General features: G+C 39.1%; 1 protein-coding gene across 1 annotated transcript; it reads left to right on the top strand.

Annotated features, from left to right (window-relative positions):
- The first annotated feature begins 2,537 nt into the window (after window positions 1–2,537).
- Window positions 2,538–8,837, top strand: adra1ab (adrenoceptor alpha 1Ab). Its single transcript, XM_035909829.2, has 2 exons — window positions 2,538–3,453; window positions 8,386–8,837. Exons 1-2 carry the CDS (start codon window positions 2,538–2,540, stop codon window positions 8,835–8,837), a joined length of 1,368 nt encoding a protein of 455 aa, XP_035765722.2.
- Window positions 8,838–12,952: the final 4,115 nt, after the last annotated feature.

Below are 12,952 nucleotides of genomic sequence, written 5' to 3'. Positions count from 1 at the left end.
AACTCAATTGCTTTCACAGGACTTCATGATCTGCTGCATTCACAAAACAATATCAGGACAGTTAATAGTAAGTTGATATTGTCTGTGTTACCCTTGTGATAATGATACCATCCCATGCTATGAACTGCTGTTCTGATTTAATATACCCATGGCCAGGCTACATTAAGTCAGTTAATATGCTCACTAATATCCTATCTGTTTAAAAAACAAAACCCTAATTATAATAATTCCAATGCTAGGTTTAATTGGCTGACTTGTTTCCATTCGGCAAAGGCCACCCAGCTGGAGGGGGAACAAAAAAGTTTCTTCAAGGACAACATACAATATTTCCAGGAGCTTTGCTAATGCAATAATCTGAGTGAGCCATCTTTGGATTCAGATGTAAATTCGATTGTAATGATGTTCACTGATAGCTTTTAATCAAATCTTATCTGCAGAGAATGATGGACGTGTGCAGTCTCAGTCTTTGTTTTTGCTTGCTGCTGGACAACTGAAGGAAAATGTCCTTGGGGGCTGAGGCTGTGGTTATCGTTGTCTATTAATCTCTACAATATTTCCGTGGTTTATTAAATGGAAAAAGGATATTCGACTAGCAATAATATAAAATTGAGAGATGCAGAAAGTCCTTTTACTAGATATAATCAAATGAATATGAATGCTCCCAAAACAATGATTAAAGTATTCTTTTTGTCATTATTATTATTGATACATGCTTTACATTATCAGCCGCCCCTCTAGTTTTTATTTGTTGTTAAGACAACTGTGTGGCCTTGAGGCACACAAAACACTGTGCGTGGTTGTACTGCATCACATTGTAGATATTGGTAATCTTGTTTCACCTATGCAGAATTGCAACTGCTGCCTCAGGTCAATGTAAATATATTCCCTGTTTGACATCCTTCCACAGTAACAGTGGTCCTCGAACACTGGTGGGCTGAGGAAAACTAAACAAAAAAAAGCAATCTCTCCGTGCAGGCGCGACACCATACTGAGAAATCTTATTACAACCAAAAATGTTAAGATATGACCAAGATATGTTTTCACCACCTATCAATTCCCCCTCCGGCCACTGATGTGGAAATCCCAGCATCAAGTGTTTATTTGGGTGAATTTCGTTCCACCTGGCAGTGGGACGTGCGGCGAGTGAAATCCTTTGATCCCGCACGAACATGTGACAAGCATGACTCTTCTCTCCGAAGGCTTTATCACGGCCGCTTTCTTGTATTCTATGCTTCGCTGGTGCTTATCGCGCTCGGTGACATCCCTGATCTAAAACACGCTCACTGCGAGTGGTACTGAGTGGGACTATCGATGGCTGAAGCCTTCACTGGGATAATATAGTGCCCTCCTCAAGGTTCAATTCTTGGCTTGTCATCTGGTAGATGAGTTAAAACCCTGATTATAGACACAAGACCTCTGAGGGAGCATCACAACCTCTGGCTTTAAAAAATGATCTCTGTCTTCATTTATCTTTAAGCTCTCTGAATGTTTGGCTGGATTTCTCATGATGCCACAAATGATTCCCACCCCCCAAGGATAATATTCCTGCTGTGTTGTCCTTGTGTTTGCCTCTTTCTTAATGAATGATATCTTGTTTCTTTATATTTTCTTTTCTATTATAATCCTTACCACAGTTACTTTTCAAGAACACTGCTTGTGTAAAGACATGTTTAGCTTTAATCAGTCTGACAGCTTAAATGAAGGTTAAACAAATATCAGGTATAAATAATGGGATGTTTTAATCTTACCAGTGTTTTCTTGCAGAGCCAACAAAACAAGAAAACCGCACTGGGGTGGGGTGGGGGGGGTGGGGGGGGGGGTTGCTTTGGGGGGTTTTTTTGAATGAAAAAGAAAGCTGTGAATGATGGGCTCAGGAGCATACTCTCTTTTCTCTACTGCAGCTGTAATAAAGGGAGAAGAATTTGCACACAAAGAGGCCGAAAGAGGCCATTAAATGATGTTTTTACCCTTTAATCATGGCCGGGTGATTATACTTTACAATTTTACATTTAATGTGCTCTGTCTTGCATCCTCTGTTTTGATTTGCTCCTACGCTGGCAGAGAAAGAATAGCACTTAAAGCAGTAATGAGCTCGTTTTGGGTATTTATAAAAGCCTAGGATTATGAATGTGTTGATAAATTTCTTTTATCTCTTTTCTTGTTTTAACAGGTAAAGCCTTTTCGCTATGGCAAGACATGACACCCCAAATCCATCTGTGACTGCCACTTGAGCATTTGTTGTTTTTATTAAGCTTTTCCAGACTAAATATGGCAAACTGTGGCAGTGTTACTCTTCCAGCATAAGACGTTCTGCCAAGCAACCCTGGCCACATGATCACTGGAGTGCTGGCAAGATCCACTGTACCTACAAATTAACTGGAAGAGCAGTTTATGCAGCTGTAAAAGCTTTTATCCTCTGCGCTGGGAGGAGCGGAAGACGGCAGAGGGTTGGAGCTGAAGTAATTAAAGAACAGATGTGGCATGAGTGTCATCAATTTGCAAGACACTTTACATTTTATTGCAACCAGCAGATTACAATGTTTCCTGCAGAGAACATGAGTGTTTATTCTGCAGCAGGTCTTTGTCCAAACTGCAGCTCCTCCACCCACCCAGAGGTGGATGTAGCCAAGGCAGTCGTCCTGGGGATGGTGCTGGTGGTCTTTGTAGTGTTTGGGGTCCTCGGAAACATCTTGGTCATCCTGTCTGTGCTGTTCCACCACCACTGGCGCTCTGTGACACATTACTTCATTGCCAACCTGGCAGCAGCAGACCTGCTGCTCAGCTCTGCTGTCCTGCCCTTCTCCGCCACCTCAGAGGCTCTCGGCAGGTGGGTGTTTGGTCGGTCCTTCTGCAGCGTATGGGCCGCCCTGGATGTTCTCTGCTGCACTGCCTCTATCCTCAGCCTGTGCGTGATTTCTATTGACCGCTACCTGGCTGTCAGCTACCCCCTGCGTTACCCCGCTATAGCTACCGGACGGCGAGGCCTGACCGCGGTGGCTGCTCTCTGGGGACTCTCAGCAGCTATATCTGTTGGCCCTCTATTCGGCTGGAAAGAGCCCGACCCAGAGGACGAGACAGTGTGCCGAATTACAGAGGAGCCTGGCTACGCCTTGTTCTCAGCCTTAGGATCTTTCTATATACCACTGGTCATCATCCTGGCCATGTACTGCCGTGTATATACCGTGGCGAAGAGAGAGACCAAAACCCTGAGGAAAGGGAGGAAAGGAAAAGGGGTAGAGATGGAGGGGGTGATGCTGAGGATACACAGAGGGAACGCTGCTCAGACGGGGAATCAAGAGGGTGACGAGGGGACCGCAATGCATAAACGCTCCTCCTTTTCCCTGCCAAGGCTGCTGAAGTTCTCAAGAGAAGAAAAAGCAGCCAAGACTCTTGGCATTGTTGTTGGATGCTTTATTATGTGCTGGCTGCCTTTTTTCCTGGTTTTGCCCATCGGTAGGTACCTTCTTACCTCCTCTGCACTGAAGCTGACAAAGCCTCACTTTGTAACACTCATGTTCTTCTTTAGGTTCAAGGCACACACCAAAGCATCTGCTATTCTCAAAGAGAAATTCATCTTTTGTTACCTACTGAAGGACATTTACTGCTGTTTTAGCTACTAAAAATGTTCTGTCTACCATCAAAAAATTGGAGAGCAGCAAATATTTATTTATCAATATATTTATACACAAGAGAACACATGGTATTTTGAAATGAAAAAAATACACAAACATTTGTATAATATTATCACGGCATTTTCAACCTCACTGAAGGTTAAAAATGCAGATGAGTTGAAATTGTCTTTGTAAAACAAGTTTTGTATGGATGTACCTGTGTCAGATGGCTGGGTGGTGAAAATACAAAGAAAGAGCCTTGAAAATGTTCAACAGTCTGAGTTCTTTTTCTTTGCTGCTAAAGGTTTAGTACAACAAAGAAGAAAGAAATCAGACTAAAGATAAAATAATCGAACTGGAGAAGGACTGAGAAAACTTCATTACAGCAGCGGTTATGCTAAATGGGGATGCACACCATTTAGTATTTGGGTACAGCCACTGCAGCATGCGGCTTCATAACCCCTCCCACTTCAATAAATAACACTTTAGCAGTATACACCTATTACCCAGAGAATAGTTAACCCTAGAATAGACTAGTAAATGTAGCAATAGAATGAAACCTACTCCTATATGCCACACTTGTAACGTTGGTTTAAGGCAGGTTTAAACCAAGAAGAGGAAAAATATAGTAAAACTTGTTTTGGAGAATCTAAAGTCTGCTTATCATTAATTATTTTTGGAATTAATTTGCTTGTAATAGAGTTACACCTCAGTTCCCTTAGTCTGACAGTAAGTGCATTAATTTTGTGTTTGATTGGCAGGTTTCTTGGAATATTTTGATTACAAAGATAATGAAAAACTTGACATTTCCAAGCAGGAGACTTAATATGATTCATCCAATGTTGATTTTTTTTTTTCCTTTTAGAAGACTATAACTGTAATTTTAGCATTTTCACAGAAGCCCCTTTGAATGGAAAAGATCTGTCGAGCATGAATTATTCTGCTGGTGTCCATCTGTAGATATGGGCTGAGGATAATGCGAAGTAGCTCAATAAAAGGTGAATGTCCATTCAGTCAGATATCCTCAGCTTTATGTGTAATAAATTTTTCCTACATTCTCGTCAATGATGGTGACAGCAGTGATGCTATCACAGATGTAAGAGAGGACAGAAACCAACCGTTGTGAGGCTCTATCTAGAAATCTTAATTGCTTCTGAAATAACTCTTACAGTTTGACTGAGATAAGTGATCGTTGGAGTGGACCGGCATGTTTTTAAGAATAGCAGTCAGTCAGTATTTACCTCCCAGGTCACAGATGGTGAGATTCACGCTGAAAAATCTATTTGGTTACATAAATACTAATCTTATTGAAGGCGGAACCCAGCTACGATAAGAGACGTAGGAGACGTGGATGAAACACATCATCTGGACAAATAATATACGTGTTATCGTTTTCAGTTTTTTCTTTGCAGTGTGTACTTTCATAACTATCCATATAACAGACACAAGGTATAATCCAAGAGCAAACAAAAGGCCTTTTATTCTAAAGACTAGATGTTCATGTCTCGGTTTAGTCAACAATCAAGTCTTTTTATACTGGGATTAACACATCACAATAACTGTACCCCAGTTATCATAATATGACAAAACAATACCAAGCCAAGGTCAGTTTTCCCATGTTGATAGAGATGATATCAAAGATTTACTATTTTCACTGCCCTTATTTTCCAACTTTTATGATCATTTCTATGCCATTGTTGTTTAACATTAATGTTGAAACATTTAGTCAGAAGGCCTTTTCTCACAAAAGGCCTTCTGATATGTTGCTGTGGTGAAAACAAAAGATTAATAATAAATAATGATGGCTGAGTTCCATTCACCTGTTTTCTTTTCAGGCGCTTGCTATTATGGCTTACCGGTGTTCGAAAATAGAGCTATTAATGTTAGTACGAACACGTGTGCTCCTGCAGTGACGTCAAAATGTCTGTTAGGAAATAACAGCTATTAATGAATCATTTGTTTCTCAAAGCTAATAAACTGTGACAGATTTTTGCATAGTGCTATTGCCCATCTGCTTATAATAGGGGAACGTAACATTAAAGGGCTCTGCACTATTGGATTAAACAAAAAAAAGACCATAAAACTGTGATGGGCAGCTTTAACAGCTGCAACTGATGTTGTTTTTATCTTGTGCAAGTGCATGCATGCATGCCATCATGGCAAAATGTGATCCCGGTGACACTTGCTGCAGTGGGAACTACCACAAATACTTTGGCAGGTGTTAAAATCTCTTTGGAGTTTGTCTGTGTGGTAGTGTGGCAACCCTGCAAGGTGTCAATTCAAGTCCACTGAAGTTATGACAGTCATTTTCAGGGGGACAGTAGGAATTTTCATGGTGGCTCTTTCACATTTGCCAATATATTATCTTTAGATACAATAGCAACAATCTTTTGGGAATGGCAATCTGTGCATCACAGTCCCACTCCAAATCTTAACAAAACTTTGCACATCATCAAACATACAGCGATTATTATCTATACTGTATGTTTTTTAAAAACATTTATTACAGCTCTTTTAATTTTCATATATATTATGTTCATTTCATGTTATGTTTTATATTTATGTTTGTGTCACGTTTATTGTACACGGTCCACAAAATTTGCATCCAGGATGGAATTTTGTTCGAGTCACTGTTAAATACAACATAAATACAAGTACCCATAGTTTGCATAAAATTGGTTGGTTTTTTGGTCTATGAAAACAACATCAAGCAAGCTCTTTCTCCTTATCTACTCTGCCTTGATTCTACTGGCCAAGTTTCTTTAAAGGAACATCAAGAAATTCAATTATAAGCAACCACACAGAACAAATAAAGCACCATGTTGGAGCGGAAAAGGCTTCAGCTGTGAGCTGAAATGGAAAGAAACAAACTACTACTCCCTCCCCAATGAAAGCTATTATAGATAATAACTAGCATGAGGCTTAATGGGCTGTAATGCCAGGAGGCATCCTCAGTCACCCTGTACCCACCTGAGGCAGCCAGTCACAGGAGGATAGTTATGCATTTCAACTGAGACGGTCCGTCACGGCTCACGGCACAGTGTTCATTCAAGCTCTGAGATTCACAGACTGAGGGTTTGAAAAACCACAAGTATATTTTTTATTTATTTTGAATTATCCTGAGCCCCTCAGATCAAATGCTTGGTTTTTTTCTAAACCATTTGGTCACCAGCCTTTCACAGCAGCTGCTTCAATAGCAACTATAAGGGCACTCGGGGAGCATTCACCTTTGCTAAGGCCAATAGTCGGATTTTTTGTAATACAAACATACATCATACAAACACAAAGGTCAGAGTGATACAACACCAGAGGGGCAACATCAAATATGAACTTGCACGTTCACATTATGACAGCTGCTTTCCTTTTCCAGCCCAGTCTGTGTAACAGGTACCTTAGAATTTTTACAATTAAAGCTGAAAAATTACATGAACACTGTGAGAGAAACCAAGATGTTTTCCAAAACTTAACAGATTAGTTTTGGTTTCTAAACCTGGATGATGCCTGATTGCAACCAAAAGTTATGTCGATGTCAAGTAAATTTGATTTGGCCACATTCCATGAAATTTAACCATTTAAAATGCATTTTTCTAATAAAATCACATGGTAAATTAACATGTAATTGAAATGCTCAAAGTCAGTGTTCTGGGCATAAATATTTACTCTCGAGACTCTTTGGCCAGAAGTTTCTAGAACACTTGGTTTCAAAGCTACATCTATAAAAAAAAGAACTGTGGACCCAAAGCACAAAATATCACAGATGCCTCGTTACTGCTAAGTTAATAACTGGAATTTAACACAACAAAACTCAAGCAAAAGCTTTGTGGACAGGGTGTACCACACAGCAAACCGTAGTATTTGTCAGATAAATTTGTTAAAAAAAATGCTCCAAAAGGCTCCGGTAGTACAAATAGGGTCAAGGTTTAATGATTCAGCTACATCGAGGTAAGGCCTAACATCCACGCCCCTAAATTAAGGTATTAACAAAATCCAATAATAGAGTAATGTGCTCTGAAGTTTGATGTTTTTAAAATGGGATTCTGTGGGGATTGATTTGCTCTTGGAGCCAGCCTCAAGTGGCCACTGCAATTTTTGGTAAATTGGCATTGGCTTCATTTTTGAGCTCCAGAACTTGGCCTAAATATAACTGAGAGAAAAACATAGTACCACACAATAAAATGAAACTAAAAAGCAACTTAAGATAAGATAAATAAATGATATAATGAATGTAAGCCTTAAAGGAGCAGGTAAAGAATGAATCTACTCTGCAGGATTACACCGCTGTAATCTATGCTCCCCTCATGCATGCTAATTTTTTCAGTCACCCGATGTTGGCAAATGCCAGTATAAAATAATAGGGAAAAAAACCTAACCATTTCACAGATTTACTGCCTTTTTAGTGCCAGTACAGTTATTACACTTGCCCTTTTTCTTCCGAGATGCCATTTTAAATTATTCATTATTTGTTTTTTGTTTTTTGTTTTTTTGTTAAGGGACGAGTCAAGATCATCCACTTGGGAAATGTTTTATTTATAAAGCTGGAAATGTGCGGGGACGTTGTCATGCTGACAAATAAAAATATCTGTTTCCAGAAAGTTGTAATTATACAAAAACGTGAATAAATTGAAACCACGTGAAATTAGAGAATGATTTAATCTTGCCAGATCCATGGGCTTTCGATATCTGCCTTTATCTAGGACCTTGAGGTATTATTGCTCTCATTGGTGTGCTTTTGTATTCATTTTCTGATTTGAGGTTCTTTCTGCATCTTTGCTAGGATCCATCTTCCCATCCTGTAAGCCTCCCGAAACCATCTTTAAAATAACCTTCTGGCTGGGTTACCTCAACAGCTGCATTAACCCCATTATCTACCCGTGCTTTAGCCAGGAGTTCAAGAAAGCCTTCCACAGCGTGCTGCGTGGCCAGTGCCTGAGAAGTGCTGTGCCGACTACTTCTCAAACCCTAGGACACATCACCACCCACTCCTCCGACCCAGGCCCAGTGCAAGAACCTGTCACCCTTTCTTCATTGACTTGCTGTAGAGTGCTGTCGACCTCATCCTCATCTGCTGATGGTGTAGACCAATCTCAGAGTGCACAAGGCCAGAGTAAGAGTCTTCTGAAGGCATGGTGTTTCTCAGCAAGTCATACTCCAGTACCAGAGAAGGCCTCCAACAGATCTGCTAAGGTCTTACACCTTTCCCTCGGCATTACAGGAGAGGCTGTTTGACAGCTTTCACTTCGACATCTATGTAAAACTTTTACATATAATTATATTTCACAGAGATATTAGAGTGCAGGTCTAGCCAATAATGGCTTGAGCTGTTGATGGTGCCTCGTCGCATGACACGCCATTTGGAGAGCTAGTAAGTAATACTTGTATTCTCACAACAGCTACTACTGAGCTACACTTGAACGGGGCATTAAATGTCAAAATTTTCGAGAGGAGCTTTTCAGCTGCCAGCAAGTAGGAGCCTGTGACTGTCCAGCAAGTGAATTTTGGAACAGATGCAAAGCTCTTTTGGTTTGAGAATGCAAGTTAAAAGCCCTTTTGGCAAGTTTCTAGGATAGAAAGTATAACGATCCCTGAATGCCAAGGAATAAACGAGATAACAGAAACTTATAGAAACGCTATTGTAAGAGAACTCTGGAGAAATGATATTTTTTGAATATTAGTGGTATTTCTTCAGATTGCACAAAAACCCTTAAGGGTGAGATACTCAAAAGTCATGGAAATAATTAGTATTCAGCGAAAGCTTTGAGAAAGCGGAAGATAGAGGAGCGTGTGTGTTGCATGTGTAACCTTTGCTTTAAAGAGATGAAATAATTTCCTAAAATAAAAAGTTGAAAATTGCATTCCTTGGTGAGTACTGGGTTAAAAAAAAGGACATTTTTACAGCACAGCACAGTTTACAGATTTAAAGTGGAAGAGTTTTGCTTTGCTGTTTGTTTGGGTTCTTTGGAAATTGTGTTAAAAATCAGCTTTCAGTGTTTTACAGCATTGCTTGTGTGAATACTGGTTTCCTGCTGGTGTACGACTTGTGCTTTATTCTGGTTATTTAAAACTGATGCACGCGCATTCAAAACTGCAATGGTTCTTCTCATCTGTAAGATGCATCCATAAGGTTTTTTGTGCATAAGGACTCTAAAATGAGGGTTGATGTGGCTTGATGTGCATTATTACCTCATTAAAAAGAAGCTATGGCTAACATAAGAAGACATTTCTCTGCTTACACATCCAGCAGAGCAACATTACCATTCTCTAACAATGTGTTTTACTGTCCACCTGATGAGTGAAAGTCTAACAGTAACTCTCATTTTAGCTGTGTTTCGCTGTCTAACAAATCCTAATTAAAATGCCTGTTCAATAGATACCATCAGCCTGGGCCAGAACAAAAACAATGAGCCAAAAGAAGACTGAATCTTTGTGAGCCAATTCCATTCCAGTTCCTAGTGCAACAATTAAGTGAAATCAATTTTCTTCAACTCAGATGTAATTTGAGACATAAGTGGCAGTTACGTTACCAGTCGTGATTAAGTTAGCTGGTGACAGAGTATGAAAATACAAAGAAAAAGTGTGTGGGAGAACACAGCTGTGAAATGTGCTTTAACAATGTGCCTGGAATCATTTGGACACATTGGAGAGTTTACTCCTTGTGTAAAAAAAATCAAATCAAATCAAATGAATGTGCTATTTACTGATCAAATTACTAATTACCTATGTTATATCTCCAGCAGTGGAGGAAAGCTGTTATCATTAAATCCAAAATGACCCTCTTATGCACTGTTTGCCAGTGACACTGCCATAATGGTTTCACATTTTAATTAATCGATTTACAAAATTCTAAATTGGTAATGTCAGAGGACAGGATACCAGATCTCTATGTGAATTAATCCCACACATAAAAATACCCTGTGACAGAAAAATCTTATCACTGAGGCTGGACATGAATTTCCATTTGTTTGACTCAGGACTGTCAATATTCAGTTTACCTGGAATGACCCCCCATGGCCTTTACTAGAGATGCACCGATTGAAATTCTCCTGGAGCATTCCAATGTTGTAGCTTATCGAAACAAAAATCCCCTTTCATCAGGGTGAAAAAAAACCTTTTTTTTTAAATAAAAGAAGCAACAGTAAGTTTCATGATCTTCTCTTTTTAAACAACTATAAAAAAAAATGTATGCACCATTAATTGTGCCCCTGTTGTATGGCATATTTTACCTTAAGAAATAGAAACATGCCCATTATATTTATATGACAAAACAAATGTCAGGTACGTACATAATTGTCTGGCTTATTTATTGTGATCAGAGGTTTAAGTATACTCATCGTGGGCATGAATACCATGGTAATTTGAGTTGTTTTTAATTCTTTCTTTATGCTGTTCTCTTTCCAGGGTAAAATGATGGTACAGCACACATCTTTAAAGACAAAACAAAAACAAGAATCGGTTGCACAAGTTTGAATCTGTTTTGGATTTTCTCTAATCCACACAGGCTCAAAACTATCCATCCATGCCTGCTAATGTTTAGTTAATTGTCCCTTAGCAAGTTGCACCTCTGCCAGACACATTTGGTAGCCATCAACAAATGTCTGGGATAATTTGTGCTGGATATTTGATCTTCTTGGCAGAGTTGGTAGAGTGTATTTAAACTGATGGGGTTCTTGAGCCTTGGTGCTTCCTGGGTTGGTTCTAAGAGTGACAGTTTAGGTCATCTTCCAGACCTCAGATAAGTGGTGACACAACAAAATAACTCATACTTGTTCTGATTATTGATAAATCCAATGAGTGCTGTCAAAAAAGAACAGTTCAGAAATTATTACAAATAGAAATATCATGGCATTGATGTCTATGACATGTGTATCTAAACCTCTGACCACAACTGTAAATTCAGCAGCTAACAGGACATCAGCCCTTTTCCTCTCTTTCTCTCATCTCTTTCATTTCTCTTGTAACAGCTTTGATCCTTTGCTCATACTGAGGCTTTTGGTTTGCGGCTGGCTCTGGGGACTGTATGGCTTTAACTTTTTCCACTTTGCCACTCTCGGCTTTTTCAGACTGTCCATTTTAAGTTCAGCTCAGTGAAGGTGATTTAAGTGATTGGGTGACCCAGGCCAAATGATCGGTGCATCTCTAGTGTTTACTTTAATCGCTTCTGCAATTAAATGTTTTTTTAATGTTGTAAGTTTATGAAATGCCAACATTATCCTGTCATCAGTACTTGAAACTGTTAATGAATTATTTTGTATCACATCAATAACTGAAAACTTTACAGCGGTAATGCAGTTTAATTAAATTGCATTGCATGAAAGTAAAAAGCAGCAGAAAACAAATACAGAAATAAATAACAGTCTAAAAAAAATTAATGCTCTGAAATGAGCATTCTGTGTCTATATTGAAATTGAGTTTAAATCTGTTCATTAACTAAAAGCCAGTGTATAAACAAACAAAATGCATTCCTGTGCCAAGATAAGCTGAATTCTTCATTCAAAAAAACAAAACAAAAAAGAACATGTTGTGAGCATTGATTCATACCTTTAAAATGTGCTTTGGGTGTCTTATCTTCTCTAAAAAGTTATGTTTTTTTTGTCTTTTTTTAAACTATAAATCCTTTGCTTCCTTGAGTTATAAGTTGTTTTTCTTCACAGCACTCGGATTAAAAAGCGTTCTTCTACCCTACAGACATTGTAGCAGTGATGAATACCTGAGATGAGCTTATCTGCAAAACGCAGACTGTAGAAAGAATTCCCAGAAAACAAGCGATTTGTCATTTAACAATAACCTAAGGTCTGTAAGAGGAGTTTCTTTCATCCTGCTTTGCTCTCAAGGATTTCTGCTGTAACGTCTCATGTTTATTGTCCAGTAGCTCTAATTTTCAATAGCAGCATAAATATAGAACACTTATTCTTATCTCCATGGCTTCACTCATGTTTCATTGTGAAATCAAACTACAGAGTCCATCCTCACATTTCTCTGTTTTGTTTAAATTCACATCTTTGGACTGCGGGCACAGCCTCGAAAACTAATGACTCGTAACACAATATCACTGCAAGACAGGGTACATGGAGAGGGAGAATCATCACACAGCTCCTTTCTGGGTGAACGCACACCCATGCCCAAGTGATTTGTGTCCATCCATGTGTGTGTCTACCAGTTTTTTTCTGTGCACTGTGGGGATTTTTCTGTGCGTGTGTGTGTATGTGTGTGTGTGTGCGAGGAGCAGCTGAGTGGTGTTGCGTCTGCTTCTGTCAGTTCCAATGTTATTTATGGAAATAAATGCATCAGATCCCTATTAAGCATTCACCTCTCGTTTTTAAAAAAGGAGCAAAGGATTCAAAGAG

The sequence above is a fragment of the Neolamprologus brichardi genome, chromosome 7, assembly GCF_056152115.1.
Source record: "Neolamprologus brichardi isolate AB-2024 chromosome 7, ASM5615211v1, whole genome shotgun sequence".
In the NCBI taxonomy this organism is placed as follows: Eukaryota; Metazoa; Chordata; class Actinopteri; order Cichliformes; family Cichlidae; genus Neolamprologus; species Neolamprologus brichardi.
This window is presented reverse-complemented; position numbering and strand designations above follow the sequence as displayed.